This window comes from Triturus cristatus, chromosome 2_2, assembly GCF_964204655.1.
Source record: "Triturus cristatus chromosome 2_2, aTriCri1.1, whole genome shotgun sequence".
Taxonomy (NCBI): domain Eukaryota; kingdom Metazoa; phylum Chordata; class Amphibia; order Caudata; family Salamandridae; genus Triturus; species Triturus cristatus.
Window position 1 is genome coordinate 590,279,505 of NC_140582.1, and position 26,729 is coordinate 590,306,233.

The window sequence follows — 26,729 nt, forward strand, 5'->3', positions numbered from 1 at the left end:
TGAATGGAGTGGCTCTATATTTTGCACTGTATTTTAATATTGATGCATTGTATGATATAATAGAATTAATATTCTTCTCCTTTTTCTCCTGTTTTGCATATATCTTGTTGCTATTTAAAATGCAATGCTTGAAACCATGTATAATGTATCTTCCTTTCTCTGCTCAATAAAAAAAAAAAAAAAAAAAAAAATAAAACCACACTGTGCAAATTGAATTTATTACGTGTTCAAACTTTCTTTGAAACCACATCTATTAGAATAATAATTCAAAGTAAGAAACAAACAATTAGTGTTTTGTAGGGATCTAAGCAGGTTCTTCTTACTTTAATGCTGCCACAAATAAGGACATGTAATCAAATAAATGTGCGTGTAACCACATTATTAGGTTGTCTCGTACTTTTTGGATTATTTGTTAAGCCATTAAAAATAGACATTCTGACTCTAGCCTCCATGTAAAAGAGTTACCTGAAAAATAATTTCTTTAGGGCAAAATATGAAAGGCCTTTCTGAAGGAAAATGGCTTTGGCTTCTACAAGTCTTAGCAATAAGGGTGAACCATGGAAACGACATTGAAGAGCATCAATTACATCTTTAAAAGTGTAGCCACTTCTTTGAGAAAAAGCACATTTTACATCAGAATTGTTGGACATGCTACTTTATTCCCAATATATTCATCTCTTTAACAAAAAAATGAACAATCGTTTTCAAAGTTGGGGCACAAGAATAGAGCAGGTGAAGAGAGTTAGTGGGAAAGTGTGTATCAGAAAATAGAAATAAATAAAATACCATTAGGCCCTAGTACTATGCCTAGGGTTTACTTTTACAGGTGCTAGTAAGCAGCTGTTGTGGGGGAATAGTAATTTTTAAGGATCTTCTCATTCTATGAAGTATGCTTCAAGGATTCTGCTAAGCACTTGGACAGAGGGCATTGGTATGATGTCCAGATGAAAGCTGCTACACAGCACACAAGGAGTGTGCAATTTGGATGTAGTCCAAGTGGTAGTTGTTAGGATTGACCTTAAAGGTAGCTAACAATAGGAAATCGATGGGAACTGGTGGAGTGACACAGGTACCTCCGACACTGTGGTAGGGGGGGAGTGGGCAGCTTTTCTACTGAAAACCAAAGCTTATGAATATCTGTGAGATATTGAAGTGTCAGGGCCCCTCACAACATTGTGTAAGATAGGCCCCATCATTTTGCGTAATGCCACTGGTGAGAGAATAAAAGAAAATGTTGCTGGCAAAGTGTGGCAAACAATGACGCTTGGAATATCATGGTGTGAAACTTAACAAGAGCTTTGTTCCTTGCTGAGAGTAACCTTGTCTCAGGATAGTGTAAAAGATGAGAGTTAGTCAGGTTTCAGGGTGGGTTGAGGAGGTTGTTAGTAACAATTACTTTTACAATACGTGAGAAAGCGTACTTCAGGAGGTGGGGTGAGAAGTTCTGCTGAATCAAGACTAAGTGATGGGGATAATAGGTCATGTACCTAAGTAAATCTTCTATGTCAATTTTTTTCCCATCAATCTACTGAGACGAAAACTGCCCTCCAAACCTTCCCTCTCTGAAGAGATGTGTCACTCTCTGAACATGCCTTGCTACCCCATCCTTCTCTACCTGCATACTGATATCATGCAGGAAGTGCAAAGGCCTATAGCACACAGCTTCGCCGGGATCCATCACGGAACTCACTCCCAGGATTAATTTCATGGTCCAAGAGCTATTACCAAATTTGGACAGCCTGCAGGATAAGTTCTACATATAAACTGGCAGTAAAGACTGTAGGTCTAGTGCCGGCAAGGGCAGATTACAGTGCCTGGGTATAGAATCCCCAGCAGGAGGGACACTTTGTCCACAAGCAACAGGAAAACATGCATATACCACAGCTACCCACGTTTGACAGCAGTGCATTCTGCACAGCTGTATGGAAAGGGTTCCTCTTTGATTATGCAGTAATATTGTAATTGTGATTAATTCTCTAGTGAGACATTGCTGAAGAACAACATATAGCCCACTTTTCAGGGGCATGTTTAGTGCTGGGCAAGCTTGCTGTCTACCGCCAAAGTGATGGGCAAGGTACATTGCAAGGAGAGTGAGGAATTGGGGATGTTTCTAGAAGACCCCATTGTACATTGTGTTCCCTGCACTTTCACTTGTGCCCCTTTGTGCCTACATCCCTTGCAGAGGGGGCAAATGACCACGGTGCTCCTTTGGGGCAATGATCAGCAGGGCTTCTGTACAACACAGGAACCTCGGGTACATATGAAGGTGCGTCACCCTCGCCTGAAAATACATCCAAGTATCCAATAAAAAAATCAAGGAGTTAGACGGTGAAGCTTTAACTACAGATCCCGTAGTCTTTGTGGCTATCTTGGATTAGATCCTTAAATATTATGTAAAACTGAAATTAGAATTGAATTTGCTGGTTGTCATAAAGGACATACATAAAATGTAAGAATTTAAATATTTACATGTTATTTCATGGTCTGTGTCAGCCTAACTGCTCACAGAGCCCCTTTCCCTGTCAATGCATGCACCATTTGGTGCACCAACTAGTAAACAGGCACCCAAATTGGCTGGCACTGCACATACCAAGCGGCTGATGAGAGGCCTTATCTAAAATTGGATTCACACTCCCAACAAAGAAAATAGCAGAAGGGGGCTGAAATTCCCCTCCCTGGGTATACTAGGTATGCTGTTCTATGGCCTAACATCATTATTCAATGGTATTCCAACAGAGCAATGTCTCTTGAAGGCTGACCCTAAATCCAATATACGTATTAATTTATTTTTTGTTTTTAATTGTATGAGCTATATTTGTGATTACATGAACTTGTCAGATATCTAAGTATGTCTCTAAGTCAGACCTAAAAGCCAGCATGTTCTATATCAGCCTTTGCAATAGAAAACTGACAATATTTTACATGATCATCTTTCTTACTAAAAATACATGTTTGAACGTAGAGAAAACATCAGTGTTAATTCCTGTGTAAGAAGCAGTAAAGTAGTTATCAGCGATTCATCATCTCTTTCTACAGGACGCTAAAACAAAAACAGCATCATCAGCGTGGTCATGTTTACATAACAACAATACGATAATAGTTTATTCTGTAGTTCATACATTGCACTTATTATGAAAAGGGCGTCAGTAGCTTCCACTACTGTGGTCCCCAACAGTCAAATGTCCAAAAAGAAATGGGATACATTCACAATAGATCTCAGCCCACAATTTCATGATTCTTTGCAACTATATGGCAAATCTCAAATAGGGGTTGCTAAAATTGCATAATTTTCTTTGCAAAAAAATGGAAAACAAAGACTAAATTAAGCAGATTGTATTCTGTCAGGATCTCCTGTAAAAATTGAATGTGAAGGCATTCCTCACAAACAAAAGTCACACAAAATACTGTTTATTGACATTCTTGAACAGAAATGTCTCCCTGTGGAGGTTTTAATATTCCCATAATACATTTCCTTGCTCAAAACAGTCTCCTGTGAGCAAAAGTAATGCACAAACGCATGTCATGAAATCCCAAGAAATTCACATAAAGATTTTACAAGCATGATTCAACTTTTCGCTGGGCCCAGGCATGATGGCATTCAAGGGAATTGTAGTGCAGTGAAATTGTACAGCAGTTGGAAATTTCATTTTCTAAGGTATGGGAGGAAAATATCTTAACTCCTTGCTGGTTACCATCAGAACAGTCTGATTGAAGTAAGAAGGGAAATGACAAGTCAAACACCCAGTTAATTTATTTCCTATGTGTCTTTATTGGTTTTTCATCTTATTGACAATTAGATGATCACCCTCGCAATCTGATTAGATCAAATATCTTTCACATCTCTAAATGCATGAAAGTAGCAGTCACCTTGCCCAAAGAAGTTAATGTTCCATGGATTAGATGTTTTCTAAATTTTTAAACCCATCAATTTTAAAACACCTCTGCCATTTCTTTCTCTAAACTATGCTGAAAGGCGCCCTGACTAAATGCCTTGAATTATATTTGTCGACTTTTAAGTGTTTTTTTCGTTCATATCCCCGGTGTACACGCTGACATCCAGAAAGTGGAGAGGTAGATAAGGCTGTTGATATCTGTGTCTTAAATTCCTGTGACACTTTGGTGTATTCCATGAGTCTTAGAATAATAAAGGAAAGTGCTAGCGTGCAGTTTGTTGTAAATGGGAGATTTGTAAGACTAACAGATATGGGTGTGGGTTTATGTTTTGCAAGAAGGGTTAGACGCTGTAGTGTTAGAGTAGCAAAGACAGGAGCGGTTTAGTTCCGAGCAAATGGAAGTCTAGAACGTATGTTTTCCAATGCCACAATATGACACCACTCGAGTATTATGACGGAGAACCAAGCACATGATTTCTCAGCATCTTTCTCCGGTGAAGCATGGGTATTAAAGGCGTATGACTCTTGGCTAATGAAGTGTCAAGTGCTCCTGAGAAATCGGCTCATTGACAATTCTAGTAAATGTTGCAATCTGGGCATTAGTGCTTACCTTCCTCATTCACTTTTCTCAAAGATAAAAGTTAGGGAAAGATGAAGAGCTCAAGAGTAATAACTGGAGGGGCCAGAAGGTATGTGAGCAGAAACATCAACGTTTTTTGAGGGGGGATTTGTGTCATCCTGTCCAAAACCTTCTTAGATGATATTAACCCACACTGACTTGAAGTGTGGAGGTGCCTCAAAACACCATCATTTCCCTTACAAACCTACATTGGGGTATAGCAGGAGTGAGTTAGTTGCTCCCCTTCGTTGAGGAATGGAAAGAGAAAAAAGGATATGTTTTCTATCTAAGAATAGAAGACAGAGGGACTTATGGACGAGAATTGTAGTGATTTTAGTTCAGTCAAATGTGGGTTGTTATAAAGAAACACCCATAGGCTTTGTATGCTGTTTGTAGTAGTTGGAACACCTTTCACAGCCCTTCTAGCATATAAGGGGTTAGACTCCATTCGGACGTCACAGGGCAGACCCTGGCTACTGGACCCCAACATTGCTGATTGAGGTTGTTTGACATTTGTATTCTGAGGTCTATCGTACTATGGCTCTGCAAACTGAACCTGCCCTTTCTGCACTTTACTCTCAGAGCAGTGGTGGCGAGCAGTCAAGGGATTCCAAGGGAGTTAGAGCTGGGGCAAGAGCGCAGAATTCAACAGCCAACCAACAGACACAAAGGCCTATTGTCCAGCCCAGTTTTTATCCAATCGTTAAAAGAAGATGCTTCAATCTCAGAGCAAAACAAATTAATACACAATTCAATAGAAATTGAAATTGCAGGATTGTAAGCCAGTCATAAACGTCAGTAGAGAGTTGTACCCCCCCCCATCCCATCTTGAGAACTCTCTCCCTGCTCTATGTGATTTTGAATGGCTACAGTAGGAGGGATAATGTGAATATAGGCATCATTTAGGCACCTGTGTCCCTATTCACTCATTTCAGTGTCTGGGTCTCCACCATCCAGCTGCATCACTTTCAATCTCTGGCGATGCTATCCTCATCATTCATCACACCACAACCATTCACTCAACTTACAGACAGGATGTCAGAATAATGTTCATTAGCTTCACATAACACTGGAACATTATATTAGATTGGCAGTTGACTGTGCTGTATATGACACACAAAAAGGCCTGGTCACATTTAAGATTCACAAAACATGGTGCACTGACACCACTACTTCCTAGGATGCACCTCGGGCAGGGACAGGAATCCGATGGTCCCTATGAGGCATGTGTGGCAATACACACAATAGATTGACATCACACTAGAGCCAAAACAAAAGTCAGGATACCACTTTTAAAGGCAATCAAGCATTCATGGAAGGGGTATACACCTGTTTACCAAGGAGGGAATATTCCCATCGAAAAACAATGAAAATGATGTCAGTTATTTCTTCCAATACATTGTACATGTATATCACATACCACACAACGTAGCGTAGAATATGATATCTATTCAACTTAACATACTCATTTGCCAACCACGAACAAGTTGCAAGGGTGAGTGAGACAACTATGCAAACTTCCCCTCTAAAAACAGAAACCAAACCCAGTAGCATAGCTGTGTAACCCTCATAGGGACCACTCTCCTAGATGTCCACTACTGTATCTTAAGCACCTACGTTCCATATATAGTGAAGAGTGTGTATCATGAACTCTCCAACCCTTTAACAAAGGAGCAGAAATGAAGAAGAGGGATTGGCCCAGACCAAGAACATCAATAACTAGTACACTTTTGAGAGAATATGCCTCACTTCCCAGGTTGGAGGAACTGTTTTAAAGTATACAATTTCCCTCCAGAGCGAAGCTGTAATTTCCAATGAAAAAACATGTTGATTTTACAATCCACATAGACTTTACTTCTAAATTAAGAGAAAAATATATGAGAAATGATTCAAAAAAGTCACATAATTCCTTACAATGATCTAGCACATTATTCAGATATTGTTCCTGATTTCTCCATGCAAACACTTCTGGTCCTAAAAACCTACCTTTTGTGCACCACGAAGCATCGTTTGACCAACACAAACCTGTGTACTACTTTTTTTGTGCAGTCATACAGTGCTCCGAAGCCCTTTGGGTCTGAATCGCAATTTAGAAGCATTTAAAGAAATAAATTAGATGTCATGGAAATATGGAAGATGCTTACTGATTCTTTTTCTCAAATATGAGTTGTGTTTGTTGTTTGTCGTTGTGAGACCACCTTATTTCGAGTCACGTTCCTATGGGAAAGTTATTGTCAAAATAATCAATCTCATAAACAAATATGACATAGGCTACTGCTTCTCCTTCCTACGAATACTGGTTGTGTTTGATTGTTATCATGGAGAAACAAACTTAAGGTAGTTTACAACTTCTAAAGGAGTTGTAGTTAACAGATTCAGCATTTATTGATCATGAAAAGGGAAAGTATTGATTAAAGTGAGGATCTATTTTTCATAAACATGGAAGTCATATTAGCACTATACAAAAGAGTATAGGAATACTGTTCAGGGTAGAATAATGCAGAGGCTGCAAGGATTTATGACCCTGATCAAAGGGGCTGGCATTTGTCACTCTGTGACCCAAAGAACAAGGGAAATATGTACTTCTTGCATTTTAAGAAAATCTGGAGCATCTTTGCTGGTGGTCCTTGGTAGCCACCTAAAAATCTGGGGCAGGCAATAAATTCCGCTATGCAGGCAGAGTTTGAGGAGCTTTGCCAGCACAGAATTCCAGCAAACATTAGGCAACCGCCGTTAGGCAGGGTTTTTCTCATGTGCAGCTCGCCAATGGGAAATTGGTGAGCATGAGTGAGAATTGGCATCCCCTAGGATGATTTCCAGTTGCTAGGACAGCACCCAGGGAGATGTTCTCTATACGGATGGTCGCAGGCATTCCTAACTATTTGCGCCGAGAAAGCAGCTGATCAAGTAAAAAATCTACTCAAGTGGCATTAAAGAGCAGTGCCCTCTGAAGCACATGTGGTGCTGTTCGTGCTGGTTTCGCAGCGCCGAACAAGCGCCCCGCATTAATAAAAATCAGCACACCTCGCCTAGTATGACCGCTCACGAAACTCCATGGAATCTCGCAGAGTTGAAATGTAACTTTGCAGAATTCTATGGAGCAAAATGCCGCTACTTCCGCCCACCCCTGAAATGTTGTGACGTAGTAACATCTTTATATAATACTGTTAGAACAATGAAATAGTCAGGTCTTAAAAATATTAGTATCACTGCAAACTTCTCTTGTCTGGTATCACAAGGCAAACATCCATAACCTTTGATATCACACTCTTTAATAATTTTCCACAATTAAAGTATGCTACACTAATGCATAGAAACATTTTTACCAACTGAAAAGACCTGCACATAATGTGTTGTGCTTTAAATCAATAAATGTAGAACACAGCCTCAGCCGTCGGCTGGTTCTAAGAGGATTTGCCACCCAACTTTTTGTATTGTATCAGGATATGTGAAGGACTTGCATAAATGCACATTACAGAGCTGGAAATAGTGGGCCTTGTTTATGAGTTTTTGACGCAGTGCAGCAAGTCACGTTGCTGTGCTGCCGTGTGTCAAAATAAGTGGGCAGGAATGTGCCGTATCTGTGAGATGCGGTGCATTCATGTCCTCTTCCACTGCACTGGTTCCATTGTGTCTGCCTTGCGCCAATGCAGGCACTCTTGTATCATGGTGCAAGGGTGTCTGCATTGTAGGAATGATTGTTTTTGTGCAGGAAGGAACACCTTTCTGCATAAAAACAAGCAATGGGGGCATTTTTCTCCTTCTAATGCAGCACACATAGAAAAAGGAAAAAATGAGGAGCAATAAAGTTATTTCTCCTCGTTTCACCTCCCTCATGGAGGCTTAATCCTTTGACGCTGCCCCAGGTTTACATGACTTTGTAAAGCTGGGGTACCCTCAAAATCCATGGTGTTGCGGGGGCCCAGGACTGCCTCTTTGACGCAGAGTAAGGCAGGGCAGTGACTTGCGCTGCTTTGCCTTACTCCATATCTATGAGGCCATGCAAAGCCACGCAGGGTGGTTTTGCGTCACCTTATAGATAGGATTGAGAGGCCTGTGCTGCTGGAGAGCCACAAAAGGGACTCTCCAGCACCGCAGGCCTCATGTAAATGAGGCCCAGAGTTTCTATAGCACTTCTCTTCTATGGATGAGCAAAAATGTTTTTAATGGGAAACGGAAAGCACGATTCGACAATAAACACTTTTCAATGTAAAGAAAACTAGTACAGATGACATAAAAAGATTAGCAATGTAATTCCAAAATTTGCATGAGGTACTCATTATAAATATAACAAAAAGGAATGCTTGAAATAGGCCTTCTGTATTTTTTGATAAGACATTCACTACATTACATCCACCGTGTATTTGTCTACATTGCAGTGAAAAGGGACAATGCATCGCCATTCCAGGCGGTTGATTTTATTTGCAGCCTTTGCAGAGTAAGAAAGGCAAAGAGCTGGTGCGTGCACGCGTTTCTTAGAAAGGCTTACCTTTGAAGAAGCAGTCCTCGTTGTGGACTATTGTAACCTTCCGCTTTTTCATGCAGGCAGCCCGGTGGACCTCACAATGGTTTTCATAGAATTCTCCATCAGAGCCGCAAACAGGTTTGTAATGAGGTTTGCAGTGATCCATGCACACACACTCCGCTTGCCCAGTTTCCTTGTTAATGACACAGTGTTGACCCAGTCCACAGTACTTGTTATCGCAAGTTCCAAAATGTCCGTCTTGAACAGCATATCCTAAAAACAAGAAAGCCGACGATTAGTTTGAGCTTACAAGTAATATTCTTATGCAACTATGGTATCCCGATAGGAGAAGTGATTTTGTACATTTACAGTGTCTAGAATTCGGTATTCCATCAGCTGCTAAAAGGATAGAAATCGTGTACACTGCAACATTACGCACACATTTGACTTTTAAGAGTAAATACAATATTATTAAAAACAGAGAAGAAATGTAGGTGCTGTTAGGTTGTTTTACATTCCTCGTAAGTATATTGACATCAGACGCAAAGCATTTGAAATACAACTTAGACTGGTGATTCCTCATGTGCCCCACTAGTTTCACCTGGATTTTGGCTGCTTTCAGCATCTGAAGTGTCAGAGAGCCATACATATTAATTAAAAGGAGCAGCAAAAGAAGGTCCCTAAAATAGTTGATCAGAGAAACATCTCAACATCAAACTGTCCATAAGGAATAGGAAAATGAGCTCCACAAGCGATCAGAGAATTACAAAATTTTCTCAGATTCGCCAATTTTCAGAGGCGTTTTGATGAGAGGCAAGATGGCAACCGTGCTGATGGTCGTGTAAGCCCGACCTCCCGGAGCCCTGCTTCGTGTACTGTGCTCGCAATGCCAAACCCTGCGTTAAAGACTGGAATGCTCTGGTAAAACATATCAGTGAAAACAAGCGGAGTAATAACCTGATCCGAAAACATACCTGGTGGAACGGCATGATCTGGAGTGTCTATCTGACGGTGGCGGTGTCCCGTGTGGCTCTCCTTCAACTGCAACTGCTGGAGCTGGTGCGGCGCTCTTGTGGGTTCGCATACATCAGTAGGTCTCGGAGGTCTTGGCTCGAAGGCGGATGTGGAGTTGGTTGTTTGCCGTCCTCCGTGGTAATGCCTCCGAAAGCTGGACGCGGCAGGATTCACATGGAGGCTAGTGGATCCAGAGGGCCGCGAGATGGGGAAAAAAAATGCGACCCGATCTCGGCAAAGAAGGACAATATCCGTGTGGATGTGACTGGTAAGAAGACAGTACCGTCTTTATTTTTGGCTGGAAAAACAAGGAAGCAACTTTCCTCGATACACATGAGTCCTGGAACTGGGCAGAGTGGTAAGAGGGGGGTAACCCTGGCGCAAGACGATCTCGCCAACAAGAATGACTCAACAAGTGACTTCCTGGGAGACATTTCTGGCACTTTAAATGATGGGGGAAAAGCAGGGGTTGACAATGCTACTAATAACGATGATTTGGCAATAATGTAAAGCACTATAGAAGTCCCCGCTGAAAATCATATGGGGGCAAATTGTACACCGAGTGAGCAGGAGCATGAATCCCCTGGCGAGGATTTCTTAAGAGACAAGGACAATATTAGTGGCCAGAGTGTAATAAAAGAGATTGATTCAAGGGACAATTTTTTTTCACTTTCTGATCCTTCAGATACCTCCGGAGACGAATTCGACCCAACTATGCAGCTAAAACGTAAGGGTACTCCCCCGACAGCAGCCACAGTGGGCTCAATAATTTACATTTGGATGATTTAGGTGATATGAGAACAGATTCACTAGGTACGCCAGAGTGCAGTCCAAAAACGGTGCAGAAGAAAGGTGGATTGTGCACTGGTCTCCAAACTATAGAAAATACTGAGCCTTTGCAATGGTACTATTCATTTTTAGCCGGATCTGGTACCACTGGGGCGATTAATGCAATGCAGCCTATCAATTGGTCCCGGAGAAGGCTGAGGACATCTCGTTAGCAGTTACATATCAAGATATAATGGCCCACAGAGTAGAGACGCGTATTGAAAGTCAGTGCACTCAGGGGGCTTGCCGCAAACTCCAGAACTCAGTACTAAGGGTAGCCAAATCATGCACTGAATTTGTAGAGAGATTTAATGAGCCTGAAACATGTATTTCCAATCTGGAAGATGAGTTAGCAGTGCAAAAAGCAACAACAGGAGCACTGCATATGGCGAAGGATGACACCATTTGGAAGCTAACAGACCTCGAAAACCATCTTTGACGTAGCAACTTTCGGGTGTTGGATATTCCGGAAGGAGCAGAAGGGCTAGATGCACAGAAATTCATCATTGAACTCTTTTCTGAGGCTTTTCCAGGGCTCACACTATGGGACTTGAATAGAGAGATCCAGAGAGCACACAGATTTCCTTTTACGCAGCATACGAGACCGGTACAAAACGCTCCTAGATCCAGAGCTATTCTTATATCAGTAAACAACTTTTTGGCCCGAGAATCAGTTTACGATTTGGGACGCCTGGATCGAAAGAAAACTGGGAAAGGGATGGAGTTTTTGGTGCACCCAGATTATTGCCCCCTGACAGTCGAGAAAAGAGGGCAATTATGCCAACTCATTACCCCCTTTCAAAACAAGCCTACTTTTTAAATCCGGCTAAGCTGAAAATCATTTATAAGCAACAAGTGCGATCTTTTACTGCAGAACTTGCGGCTAAAGAATATTTGCAAACCCTGTAAAAAAAAAAAAATAGGGAGTGGACCCGTAGGATTGGGTTAAAATATGCAAGGTTAAACAGTGTATGTTGTGGGGGGCTTTCTTTACTTTTCCTTCTTTTTTTCTCTATTTTTTTCCCTCTGTCTACTCTTTCTCCAATCTGTTTAGTATTTCTGTTTTTTGTTTCTTTAAATCTGACCCTGATGGGGGGGGGGAGAAGGGGGGAGTTGTAAAGCAATGCACAGTATTGTGGGGCAGGGTTATCCGGGGGGGGCAGGAGCTTGATCTATCTCAGAGACCCTGGGTCTCAAAGTCTCTTTTCTGGGTAAGAGGGGGGTGGGGCAGGGCTTCGGCTGAAGCCCTGGGTGGGTGGTCATGGGCATGGGTCTTGGGGTGGGAGAATGGGGAAGGGCGAGGGGCACAGGGAGGTAGGGAGGGCACGTGTTAAAACAATCCATGATAGTGTAAAGATACAAAATGGGAAACACAATCGCTTAATGTATTTGGTCTTAGACTGGTCAGAAACTTTGAATTTTGATTGGGGATAGGAATGCGCACCCAGGGTTACGGGTCTGCTCTATTAATGTATGTGGGCTGAATAATCATGGGAAGAGGCAACGGGTGGCGACAGAGCTGCGGGTGCTCCAACCATATTTAGTTTGGATCCAAGAAACCCATTTTCCATGGGGAAAAAGAAAGCTTCTGGCTGAATTAGGATTATCGACTTTGAGATGTACACAGCAATCTACAACAACTTGTGGAGTTGCGATTTTGGCAAAAAGTTTGATACAGGGGATAGGAAGAGCACTGGGGGATAAACAGGGGCGGTGGGCTATTGTTGAATGCATTATTGGGACCACAAGATGTACTATCTGCTCAGTATATGGCTCAAACTTTGAAGAGGCAGCTGTATTAGAGGGATTGAATGTCGAATTAGCATCATGGCCAACCCCATTAATCTTGTGTGGAGTTTTTAATATACATATTGAGCCCCAGGGTTTGCAGCTAGATATAAAAAGGTATAATGGCAGGAAACCTAACGTTTTTAAAGCACTCCAGCATCTGCTTTTGGATCATGGTTTGGTTGATGCCTGGGCCGCTTTACGGCTGTCTGACCCAGGGTATACATTTTTTTCACACCCACATCAGAATTTATTGAGGCTAGATTCTTTTTTTATGTCGAGTGTAACGATCTGTGATGCAGATATACAGGTATTTCCCCGGGTTACAGCTGATCATGGACCTTTGGTTTTGAATATTCAGGCACTTAAGGCAGGAATTAAGTCTAGATCATTTTCATTTGATAGAAAACTTTAACTGGATGAAGTATATGTTGGGCAGAATTTCTATCTGTAAATCGCAACTCCACTACGGCTGGTTTTGTCTGGAATGCTTTAAAAGCCAGGTTCAGGGGGTAGACCCTTAGCTTTGGGCTACATAAGCAGAAGTAGCTGAAATTTGTAATTAAGGAACTATATGCTAAGCTCATAACAGCAGAAGAAAACCTCATGCGGGTTATACATGCAAAGGCCGATGTTGCGCTACCGCAAACAGAAGTGGCAGGATGTAAGGCCAAACTAAATTTTCACTGGAGTAAAGAAATAGCCAGGAATTATGCTCTGCATAAGGAACAGAGTTGTGAGTATGGGGAAGCAGCTGGGCGCTGTCTGGCGCAAGGGCTTCGATCAAGAGAGGCAGCTCAAAGAATAGCGGCCATGACCAATTCTATGGGGCATTCGATTGATACCCCTGATGGGATTCATAAGGTTTTTCACGGTTTTTATAAAGGGCTATACACCGGTAATAGCTATAATACTCACAGTTTTAATGGCGAAACCTTGAGACCCCAAGGTATAGATATGTTGGAGACACCAATATCTATGGAGGAGTTGGAGGCGGCCATCAATACCTTAGATTGAGACAAAGCGGCTGGATCCGACAAAATTCCTCTGGAGGTATATAAAATCTTTTTTGAAGAGCTGAAAGCAGATATGTTGTCTACTTTTCAACAAGCACAGATAGGCGTAGCTCCCCCGTCATGGGATGAGGCAAGCATAATTGTATTTTTTTTAAAAAGATAAGCCACCTGACTTGCCGTGTTCTTACCATCCCATATTGCTGTTAAATTACGATGGTAAAATCTATGCCAAAATTCTAGCGACCCGATTGGCGGAAGTTATAACCCCTTTAGTATCAATTCGGCAGCATGGCTTTATACCCAAGAGAAGCACTGGTAATCATATTAACAGAGTAATAACTCTGTTGGACGTAGCCAATTCTAAAGGTAGTAAATTTGGCCTGATTGTATTAGATGCTGAAAAGGCGTTCGATCGGGTCTCATGGGAATTTTTGTGGACAGTTTTACCACAGTCAGGTTTTCAACAAGGCTTTGTCAAAGCTATTCATTTTTTATATCGTCGACCGACTGCTAAAATCTGCCTGATGGGTTTGGAATCGGATGTGGTACATATTACAAGAGGTACAAGTCAGGGATGCCCGTGCTCCCCATTGTTGTTTTCACTATATATCAATCCTTTTTATTGATGTTAGAGAAGAACCCTAGGATCGAATCAGTAATCTGCAGGCAAAAGCAATATCGGGTGTTTGCGTATGCGGACGATATTGCGGTTGTTACACCAAACCCTGTAGTGGCTATTCCTGAGATAGAAGAGTTGGCACTTGAATTTGGAGCAGTCTCCGGCTACAAACTTAATGTGTCCAAGACACAAATTTTATGTATGAATCAAGATTGTTATAATGATCAAAGAATTGTGAGTGAGGTATCATATCTGGATGTTAAACTAAGGACCAGCTTAAAAACGCTAGTGGAGGTCAATTGGGGATATATTGTAAGTACAGTACGACAACAACTGGATCGATGTAACTGTCTGCATCTCTCACTGGTGGGGCACTGCAATGTTCATAAATTGTTGATCTTACCTATGGTTTTATACTTTTTTAGATCAGTCCCACTAGAAATCACCCACGTCCAACTGCAATTACTCCAATTTACCTGTGCTAGGTTCTTGTGGGCGCAGGGGAAGTCCCGCAGAGCAATGCGTTATACGATTTTTCGTCGTGAAAAGGGCGGTTGGGCTGTCCCGGATTTTACCCTATACTATTACGCCTGCATTATGCAAAACATGCGTATCTTATTAACTGGGGAAGAGGATATTAGCATAGCAGAGTCTCCCTCCATTTATCAGATGCTACTAGGAGGCGAAGCCAAGAGTTGTTTATTCGCGATATTGGAGCCCAGCTATTATAAAAAAACAAGGTTTAAGGTGCTAAATACTGCCCATAAGGTTTGGAAGGCTGTACGGAAGCAGTACCAATTTGAAAGGGTTTCCTACTACACTCCTATATCTGCCTCAGGATTGTTACCATCCGTATTCTGGGATAGGACTATAGACAGATGGCGGATTAAAGGGATCTTGTGTATTGGTGATTTATTTGCTAATGATATCATATGCAATGTTAACCGACAAATATCAGCTTCCTAGATCTGAATTTTTAAAGTTTTTACAAATCCCCGATTATTTGTGTAAAAGTCGATGGAGTATATTCTCGAATCCATAAGTTGAGGCTATTAGGAAGAATGCCCATATTGGCACTATATATGATCTGCTGCTTGACACCCAGACAGATGATTTGGATATTCATAACCTTAAATGGGACAACAGGTTAGGGTGCCAGGGCACCCACGTGGAACACTCTATTGCCCTGGCATGGAGGTTACTGATGTCTGCTTCTCTTCGCTCACAGCACTATAAGACAGTCTTTAACCTCTAGCACACTCCCGCTAAAATTTTAAAATGGGGAGGGGTAAATGATGAGAGGTGTTTTCGATGTGCAACCGAGGATGCAGACATTGTACATATCTTTTTTTCATGTGGACACTTGAGCAACCTCTTGGAGCATCTTGAGAGGTTCCTATCTGAAATAACGGGGGCTGCTGTAAGAATATCTGCTTCCCATATGATCCTGGGGTTGGGAGGAAATGTAAGAGCCGAACAGACAATATATGAGTTTCGATATTTGATCTTTTTAGCCACAGCCATAGCTAGACGATGCATTGCTTCATGTGGCTTCAGAAAGACGCTCCAACCTTTCAGCTATGGAGGACCAGATGTTTAAGGTGGCCTTTATAATTGCAGTTGTTCAACTTCACAGAACCAAATTCCTTTAAGCAAACAAGATTCATGGTTTGTCTTTTGTGATTTTAATCAATTAACTTTAATTAATGTAATTAAAGGACTGAGAGCTGAAATGGGTAAAAGGCACATAGATGAACACTGCAGAGTTCTACATATGAAGATTACTGGAAAAAAATATACTGAGCTCAACTTAGGATGACGTATCTTCATCTTTAGTGAATGAAAGCACCACAAGTTACATTGGTTAGCTTCAGACCATATTTTAACCAAATCAGTTGTAGAAGTAACTGTAACAGGAGTAGGTACTTCTTTAAACCAATACTCAATCCTCAGCTAGCTGCCCGTAAAATGAATTGTGCAATCAGGTATAAAACAACAGCATTTTAAATGCTGGGAAACCAGATAAAGATCCACTAAAATATTCTTTTATATCATCCGTTTAAAAAATAAAATGAAAATAAATGTTAAAATAAGTTCAAAGAGTGGCAGTAAAAGAACACTTCTAGAGTAAAGGAACTTAGAAGGGATTGGTGGGATACATGTGAAGATGATAAACTGTGAAGTGCTGAGTTCTCAAGAATAAGATGTTGGCTGAGACAAACCCCTTTGTTAATTTAGCTCCAACAGAGCCTTGCCTAACAGACTATCTTGGCTTTATCCCAGTGTTTTTGGCAGACATTTCCCATTAGTGATAGTGATGCAGTCTGAATCACATCCACAGTTTGTTCTGCTAAACTCAAGACAGTTTCAGAAAAGTAAACATGCAGATTAGGCAATAAAATTTGAGACTAACGTCTCATTTGCATTATACAAAATAGGGATAGTGGCTGGTGGCCATGCTAACTGAGGCTTCATTGGAACATTGGTTATTGAGAGCTTAGCAGCGAGAGCACCACTGTAAATCAGCTCTGTTTATAAGTCAGTGGAAGATCTGGGTTTCATTTTGCGAACCCTCCACAAGCTCCATCGGGTTAAAGCTTTGATCTTTTGGCTAGTCCCCCGCAGGATCATCAGGTTAAAGTGAAGGTTACTCCTCTCTATTAATGGTGGTGCGACTGTCCCTTTCTTTCATTACATGGGATCACCATGCAAGGTAGAGCAGTCCAGGGTAGGGTAAATTCACAATGGCTTCAACACACAGGGGGAAAACGTCCTGTGCGTCCTGGCTAAATGTTTTTTTCAAGAAACAAACCATCACTTTGTGGGTCTGTTTCTTAAAAATAAAACATTGCCAAGTAACTGTAGCAAATAGATGACTTGCTCAGCAACATTCAGTGCCTTCAGTGGAGCTACCACACCAGTGCCTCTCCAAAAATCACAGAGAGCTAGGCCTACCTAGCTTAGACCTCAAATTTGGTGTCTCTAGGATCTTAGGGGCATATCAACAACAACCGGCGATAATTATCTCTAAGCGCACTTAGCGCTAGGATAATTATCGCCGGCTAGCGTTGATTTTTATCGCTGAGATAGCGTGCTATTAGCAACGCTTATCTCAATAGCGATAAAAATCCTCACGCTAAGTGGCTAACGTGAGATTATCGCTGGAAACCCAGCGATAATCTCACGTTAGCTTGTTGATAGGGACAGACAAACTTAGCCATGATATCCTCCTTCCATAGGAGATCATGGCTAAATCAGAAAAATACCAGACGTAAAAAAGCAGCGTTAACCGCTGTTAGCGCTGCTTTTTTTGTCTCTAACAGGGTTAGCGATATTCTTGATAATAGGAGAAATGTCGCTTAGTGACATTTCTCCTATTATTTTACTCTGGATCGCCCCAATTGCATCTCATTAGAGATGCAAGGGGAAGCGTAGAGTAAATGGGTGCTAACATGCAAATTTGCATGTTAGCACCCTGTTGTTGATAGGGTGCTAGTTTTAACTCTGCTTTTTTAGCTTTTAAAGCCAAAAAAGCAGAGTTAAAGCCCTTGTTGATATGCCCCTAAATGATCCCATTATTCTTCTGCTATATTTATCTCTCATTAAGTGCTAAGTGACTCAAATTCCTGTTAGGTATCTGTTTAAAATGTGTGCCAGGCAATTTCCGTGGCAAATGAAGTCAGAGTGACATCGAATCACTAGCAGAGTTGAGAGTGCTGGCATACCAAACCTGCTCGAACTCTGGAAACGTGTACTCCAGGTATTTGGTCTGCAATGTAAAGTTGGCCACCTATGCCTCATTGACTTTTGGGTAGCTGTATTCATTGAGTTATGGCCTACGTAATATGGTGAAGAAGGGTGAGTCTAAGTACAGTCCATCCTATCACAGTTGTACTAAAGTTGTGAATGTCCATCCAGAGTAGCCAGAATCCATGACTTTAATACTATTTCCATAGATATTTGCAGTATGAAATGAGAATCAAACATTAGCAGTACACAAAACTCTGGCGCACCCATTACTTCTTGTTCAATGTTAACAGTTATTTTATAGGTTTCCACAGGTTATAGAGATTAACAATTAATACTAAAAGATCTACGTTTTGATGAGAGTATTTTGATCTCCTTCTTACAGTTTTGTGATCAGTTGAAGGTCACGATCAATACATGTTGGGGAATGTTGCTGAACTTCCAACATTTTCCTAACTTTACTGTAGTGGAACTGTGTTTTTGCTTTCAAGATTGGGCCACTGTTTGTGATAAATTAGTAACCTGGGTTTACCTGAACTGCATTTTGTTGTATTACCATTTTCATTGAAAAACTAATCTAGTAAGGTCAATTCTTTACTAGAGACAAAGTCTGATATTCCCTGTTTATGTTTGGAACCAATATGGGGGCATATCAACAAGGGCTTTATCTCTGCTTTTTTGGCTTTAAAAGCCAAAAAAGCTGAGATAAAACTAGCGCCCTATCAACAACAGGGTGCTAACAAGCAAATTTGCATGTTAGCACCCTTTTACTCTACGCTTCCCCTTGCATCTCTAATGAGATGCAAAGGGGGCGTTCCAGAGTAAAATAATAGGAGAAATGTCGCTAAGCGGCATTTCTCCTATTATCAAGAATGTCGCTAACCCTGTTAGAGACAAAAAAAGCAGCGCTAACCGCGGTTAACGCTGCTTTTTTACGTCTGCTAATTTTCAGACTTAGCCATGATATCCTATGGAAGGAGGATATCATGGCTAAGTTTGCCTGTCCCTATCAACAAGGTAACGTGTGATTATCGCTGGGTTTCCAGCGATAATCTCACGTTAGCCTGTTAGCGTGTAGATTTTTATCGCTATTGAGATAAGCGTTGCTAATAGCACGCTATCTCAGCGATAAAAAATTCACGCTAGCCGGCGATAATTATCCTCACGCTAAGAGCGCTGAGCGATAATTATCGCCGGTTGTTGTTGATATGCCCCATAGTGTTTTGTTGCATCAGAGCATGATTTGCCTCAATGATATTGCCCTTTTAAGCAGTTAGTCCCACATAGTAATTCCTTATTATTAATGGAGACAACTGAAGCATGTGCTTTGCTACTGTAAATATGGTAACTTCATGGTCTACCACAACTGAGGTAATGCAAATAGAGTTCTACTAATCTTAATGGCATGTAATCTACCTAGTAGGGTGTCTTCTTCCAGTAAATGGTGATACATTTTTCTAGGTGTGGCAACAGAAAAAGACCTTGTCCTTTGTCCTTTGCACTATTGGCAGTGAATTGTATTTTTGGGACTTCAATTTTCTAGTCATTCTGAGGAACCACTTGCTTCTCGTTCAGGGCTCACAGCCAGAGTTGCTTGAAATGTGTTACAAAGGAATAGCAACCCAATAATCCTTTGCAACTATGGTTAACAGAATAAACTGAAGTCAAAGGCCAACAGAGTATCATTCATAAAACAGAGTATACTTAGTCCAGATATTTAGTTGTCTATAATATCTGACCCCCTTGTAGGGCATTGACTTCAGAGATGCTTGGCGTGAGCTGCTGACCAGGGAAGGCCTGTTTAGGTATTTTGCAGATTTGAATTCCAAGCTGTTTCTGCCAGCTTTCCAGAATAAGCAGGTTATTTAGAGTTTGCAGACAAAAAACACGTGGCAGACCACAGATCCACCGAATTAGTGATTCTCCCACTCTACTTAGGGTTTGGTGACCTGTCACAGGGTAGATGCTCCTTAGAAGGCACAGAGAACTATGACAAGCAGGCACAGATCTCTAAACACAGCAAGATGCAGTCTGTCAGGGCAGTGGAGTGCATGTCTCTGCTGCACTTTAACAATAAATTATAGTCCTTCAAACCCTAAATGATACTCTTAATATTAAACTGGGAAAGGATAATTTGGGGATGATGCATTACCTATGATGTTAAAGTGCACCAATCCAGGCTGTTCCTGATTTTGTGCTTGGTACTTTGTTTTAATAATCACGATTGTTCCAGAAGAAAAAATGGACAATTTTGGTTCTACCTTGTTGCCCGCTATATATATATTTTTCCCAACATAAAGATTAAAACCCCATGGTGGGATTTAGAAGACAAATAATTTAATACTCAGCACTTCCTCGTAGATACAATCTGCAGATCTCCCTACACATCACAGCTTTTCAATAGCAGTATTAAAAACCCAAAACATATGAAATGGTAAAAATTGAAAACAAGCTTTGTCTACCCATGCACCAATGCTTTTAAATGAACTTCCACATCATGTAAATATCTGGCCCTTACTCCAAAGCTAAAGGAAAGAGCTAAAACAAAACACTTCTGTATATTCTGCCCCTCCCCACTGCCAGCTAGCCATCCTATATTTCCCAACTCTTGTGTTTACCCACAAAATGTATTCTATTCATGCAATCTCAAACTAAATAAGTCTTGAAGTTGGCTTGTCTGGATACTATATTTTGCACTTTTACCCAGTCATGATTTCTACTTCTGGAGACTTAGTCTTGTTTTTGGAGTTCATGTTATTACAGTTGTGCAACTCTGGAACTTTGGAAGCTCTGTAGATTTTGGGAATCCCAAATTCTTTTAATTCTCAACTTTTCTGACTTTCTGATGTAGTTCCTCTTAGCCACTTCTAGGGCTCCCAGAAATTAAGGGACAGCACTTTCCGGCAAGGGTACATCCAGCAGAGGCCAAAAGTGCAATCCAGCTACCTCGGTCACTTCATGAAAAACGCAACATGCAGCTTGGTATGTCCTGGTAGCCACACAGGAGGTCAGCTATGTTACCCTTGGAGAGCACATCTTCGTACTAGGTACAAGTGAGAGCAGATCCAGCCCCTCAGGATTCCACAAAGGCTAAATACAGCAGGTACAGAAGTGGTCTATGAAGCTGGGGGTAAGGCTGTCTATTTGTACAATTCACTAGCCAGTAGGTGTGGGGCACTTCTGGACACTCCCTCACCAAAAGACAATACATTCCTAATGGAAAATCATCCCACTTTAGCAGCACACCCTGTTTGTCTCACTGCAAACTATCCCACACTGCAATAGTTATGACAATGCTTTATAACTAGGTGCGTGGAGCTCAGCAATTGCAAAACTACAGATAGTGCAAAACTGTGCAGCAAGGATGCTCATGGGGATTTCGAATCGGCACTATGCTAGGCCCACCCTGCATTCCATCCACTGGCTCCCTGTTCAGGAGAGAATCAACTTCAAGGCTCTGTGCATCACCCATAAGTCACCGGAAGGGAATGGCCCACCAATCAATCATTCTATGGTTCAGCCCTACCGGGCGAACATGCAGCTGCGCTCAGATGAGCTCCATCTAGCAGTTGTACCCTGGATCAAGAAGGCCAGAAGTGGCGGTCGGCTCTTTTCTTATAATGCCGCCAGATTATGGTACTCCCTTCCTCTGTACTTACAAAAGGAACCTAACCATCTGGCCTTCCGTAAACAGTTAAAGACGTGGCTTTTTCCCTAAGTGTTTTCTTCTGCCTCAGTGATCCGCTTCAGCGCTGGGATGCCTCTGGGTAGCTACGCGCTATAGAAGTGCTGTTGCATTCAATAGTTCAGTAAAATTCAACTTGGCTAACACTTTTTGACCCTGGAAGGAACTTGTGGCACAGCTAGCTTGTAATCTTTAAGAATAGTCCCTTCTAACTCAAACACTACAAACTTGTTCTGGGGCCATTTACCTTCTACATTGAAGCTAATGCCATGGAATTAGAGTTTGCATTGGGATCAAAAGACCTGTCTTCTAAGGCTTCCATTATCAAGATTCCAAGAGCACTATAGCCCAACATGATGTCAGCTCTGTGCCCATACAGACTCTCTTTCAGGGAAGACATAAAATATGACAGAAGAGTATATCTGAGCAAGCCAATATGCTCTTGAAGAAAGAAGACATAAGAGCAGTACATTCCCAAAGACACATATTGCTGTCTTTTATATACTGTTTAAGACAGTAAATCTATTCTTGAATTGGGGCAATGCATGAACCACCATCATAATAATTGGAGCTCCATGTATGTCTAACTGTAAGTTCTTAAAAAAAAATGAGGGGGCACATGTGTAAAATGCTGTGCATATTTTTCCTCATTTATTTCAATAAAACGTTACTTTGGTAAAATCAAGAGCATGTGTTTCTGGCTATCCACTAACCTTCACTGCACTAACAGATACTAAAGATCTCAAAATCAAAAATATTTTTTTTTAAATTTGGATTTATAGCAGAGGTGTTCACTACAAACCTGCCTCAGTTTGCACGTAGGTGCTATAAACCTGTAATAACATTACTAACACAAGATGGTACAAAGATGGTCATTATTTTACTGGGATACTTGAGTTAATGTTACCATAGTACTAGACAGACCCATCAAGGGTAATGATCAGTAACAGTCGGATATCTGTGGGCAATGGAGAAGAAGGAGGCTAACTTTCCATTGTTACTTCGAAGGATGCTTTACACGTGTGGAGATAAGAGGCATGCGTTTAGACATTTTGGGGCATATTTACAAGCCCCTAGTGCCATTGGAGCATCACTTTTGTTGCGCTCTGGTGGTTCTGTGTGCTGGCCTATATTTACAATGCCGGACAAAGCCACTTTGCGTGGCTTTCCATGGCCTTAAAAATCCCTGCATTTTTTTAAATGACGCAGTTCGCACAGCAAAATGTCTTGTGGCGCTGCTCCATTTCATTGTAAACATGACGCTTTGGGTGCACAGAGACACTAAGCACACATTAGAAGGTATGGGGGTACCGATTTACAGAGTGGGTTTCTGGGGCTATGTTTCAGGACCCTCTTCTCTGAATTAGACAATTTTTAAAAGCTTTAACTCAGCTAGATATTGGGCATGTTAAGTCTGAATATTGTTTCATAATATATTTGAGTTCCAGCCTTTTGACTACTTACTTGAGTAAGCCTTGACAGCTTGCTATGGGCCCTTTTGGACATCCCTTTACAAAATGAACTTCTCCATCATTGAAATGTCTTATGATCTGAAACCCCAATGGTAAACAACAGCCTCTACCACAGATATTGACTAGTAACCACCACCTGTCTCAGAACGTAAAAAAAGGGTAGCAGGCAGACACCAGTAGCAACCTGAACATCTAATCCTGGCTAACATCTGAGAATATAAATATAAATATCTAAACCAGAACTTGGTCTTGCACTTGGCTACCATGTCAAGTTCCATCTAGAGATGGCACGTCTCTAATGTTTTGGTCTGAGGGAATTATTAACTTAAGGTTAAAGCCAGGGAACGGGACACTGAAGTGTGATTAACATAGGCATTGTTTCTGCTAAACAGAGACCACTTGCTGTGCACCCTTATTCATTGCTTCATACATGCCAACGGGAATATGATGATATAATCCACAAATTTTGTACAAACCACCCTACAACAGCATGATGTCCTCTATCATCAGTACTATTTAATCTGTATATAACGACAATAGCTAGCAAATTAAGAGAAAAATTGACAAAACAACCATTGAGGTGTAATGGATTTATGAAAAAGCTAGTTCTATGTGGTTTATCTCTAGACTCAAGACAAGCAAGCCCTACCTTGAAAGACAAATGTGGGACTTTGGTCTACTATCCCAAATTGTACTTAATAGAGGTACATTAGAGACGATGATGTGAAATTGTAATCCTTTCAGAATAAGAGAACGAGGGGATCGCCTGACACCTCTGAATGTTTGCTCGATCTGTTCAACTGATCTTTCAGAGAAGCTGAGAATAGAAATAACAATGCTCTTCTAGAATCAGGGAAACTAAGGGGCATATTATCAAGCACGGCGTTAACATTATCGCCGCTTTAGCGGCAGAAAACTGCTGCTAAAGCGGCGATAATGGGCTTGATAATATGCCCTAGAGAATTCCAATAGAAGCCCATGTTGACACCAGAACATGGAATTCTATGGGAATTCTCAAGGGCATATTATCAAGCCCATTATCGCCGCTTTAGCGGCTGTTTTCTGCCGCTAAAGCGGTGATAATGTTAACGCCGTTTCTTGATAATATGCCCCTTTATTCCTTTCAGAATTTCTTTTGGTACCCGGCTCTGCTTGCAAGAGGATTGGCTAGTAAATATTGGAAAAATAATTCCTTCTTACCAGGAATGAGTCCAATCTGTACTTAGAATTATATTATTACAGCAGGGATAGATCCACAATAAAAAGAAAAACAAAGTATTTTGCAGATTGCCTGAACAGTCCAATGATGGTAAACCACTTTGTGGATCTCAGTGACTTCTGTGGTTCACGAACATTTCATAGTATAGTATAAGGCAACATTGTCTCCCCTGTCTTTCTCAGAAAATAATTGATCATATATGAATCTCTGGTTTCACAGACATGAGGACAAAAAAAGGATGCTTGCATCCATTTAAATAACCTCTGCATTTATTATTTATTATTTGGGAATTTTTATAAAGCGCACAGCGGCCCCAACGGGGCGTCCCGGCGCTGAAACAATGAGAAACAAAGGGAGGTCGTAGGGGCAGATATCCAAATTTATGAGGAGAACAGATGTGTTTTCAGGGATTTACGGAAAACTAATTCAGTCTGACAGGTGCGTAAGGCTAATGGAAGTTTGTTCCAGCACTGAGAGGTACAGACCTCAAAGGTTTAGCATTGTATTCAGATAACATTATTAAGGCAACTATCAAGATAGATTCTTACATTTCTATTTTGAACACTTACACATTGAAGCATTAAAGGGTGCATACAGAAGATGAGTGCAGGATACATGGAAAATAAAAAACAGATTGCTGAGGTTTGCTGTCAGAGCTATGTAGCAGAGAGGATATCTAATAGAAAGATTAGTTATTAAACACTGTTATCATTAGGGCACCATCATTTAAATTATTGGCTTTAGTCCTTGCATGTGACTTGGACAGCTGTATGTCAATTTTCAATTGCTCCACATAATTACACTCATCAAGAAACAAGAATGCTGAAGACATGGCCTCATGCAGAATAAAGAACAAAATGTATTGATAATGCTGAAATGTGGTGATATGGTTACCTGTGGGGTATCGGAATTTACACTTGTTAACCAATGCATTCGTAATAAAATGTGGTAGAGAATCTACTGTGGATGTTTACTAACTGTATTGCTCTAATTCAAATAAATGTTGATAATGGTATAGGAACTATGTTAATATTGCAGAATTCACACAAGCCATATAAAGGGACAAAATAGAGGGTATGCCTGATTTGATGAGTGGAAACTTGTTTCTTATAGCAGTGCATTTTTTCAGGCAGATGTGTAGGCCATAGCAGATGTTTGCTGTTGGCAGCTGAGGTAAATGATCATCTTTTGTAGATTTTCATCCCATTTTTCCGGAACTGTCTCACTGGATTTAGAACTCTATGCACTTTACTTCTGCTAACCAGGAGCAAAGTGTCCGCGCTCCCCCTATAAACATGTTAAAATTGGCTTCTAATGGACATCATTGGTGATCAGCATGGCTCGCAGGTGGCGTGTTGGGTGGAGTGTCGCAGGGGGAGTCACATGGGAGGAGTCACATGGGGGGAGTTATGCTGGGGCGTCCAACGGGGGGGGTGAGTGCGCAATACACAAAAACAACATACCTTGTTGCCGGTCCCGTGACTCGACCCTGCTCTCCACGAACAGGAAACACAGCCAGGCAATACAGCATTGTGACTGGTAAGCACCCAGGCTACCCTGACCAATCACAAGGTTACAATGCAGTGTTGTGACTGTGAAGGCGGGGTATGTTCTCCATGCAGGCTGTAATGCAGCCTGCATGGAGGACTAGGAAAGTGCGGATGACTGGTTTGGGTGGCCCAAGAGGGCCGACCAAACAGTCACTGTGCACTTAGGAGTGGGCAAATCACTCCTCCCCTGCCCTGCTCCCAGAGCACATCAGCCCCACCCACCCACCCGCAATGCAGCATAATAAATAAAATGATTATCTTTTTATGTTTCCTGTTTTGTGGAAAACGTGTTCATTTCCTTTCCTTTGTAATTCTTCCGTCCTCTGCTGCTCGTCTTTTCCTGCCTGTGCTATCTATTTTAGTTGGCTTCCTGACAGCTAAAAGCAATTTACATGCTGAGAGTTTGTAGCTGCTAGTACATCTGTTGACTGTCAATCATTTGTTGCTGCCATAAGCATTTCTGCCCCCCCTCCCACTTTGCTGACCATGTAGTTTTTATCTGCCCTTGTTTGTTGATAACTATTTCCAAAACTTGCACTTCCTATTTCTGTTCACGTGCTTACACTGCAGAAAAACTGCATAAAAGCTCTATGTTCTGTGACTTCAGTGTACTACCTCCTCCAGCACTTGATAGTGCTGTGTTGACGTTGTCCCACTTATGCGTGATTAATAAACTTGTTTATTCCTACTTCAGTGCTGATCTGTACATTGTTGGTTTTTGAACCCGTGGGCAAAAGGGTGACCCTGCACCCGTGTACCCCTAAAAAGGTATATTTCCACAGTTTTGCACTGCTGAAAAGCAGTGGGGCGTTGC

At 41.4% G+C, this 26,729-nt stretch overlaps 1 protein-coding gene across 2 annotated transcripts in view; it reads right to left on the reverse strand.

Moving 5' to 3' along the window:
• FSTL5 (follistatin like 5) overlaps positions 1 to 26,729 on the reverse strand; it is a 2,810,134-nt gene that overhangs the window by 1,793,221 nt on the left and 990,184 nt on the right. For both annotated transcript variants that reach the window (XM_085641771.1, XM_085641770.1), the window contains exon 4: positions 9,002 to 9,250. In XM_085641771.1, coding sequence (XP_085497897.1) covers positions 9,002 to 9,250 — 249 coding nt within the window. The remainder of the gene's footprint in view (positions 1 to 9,001; positions 9,251 to 26,729) is intronic.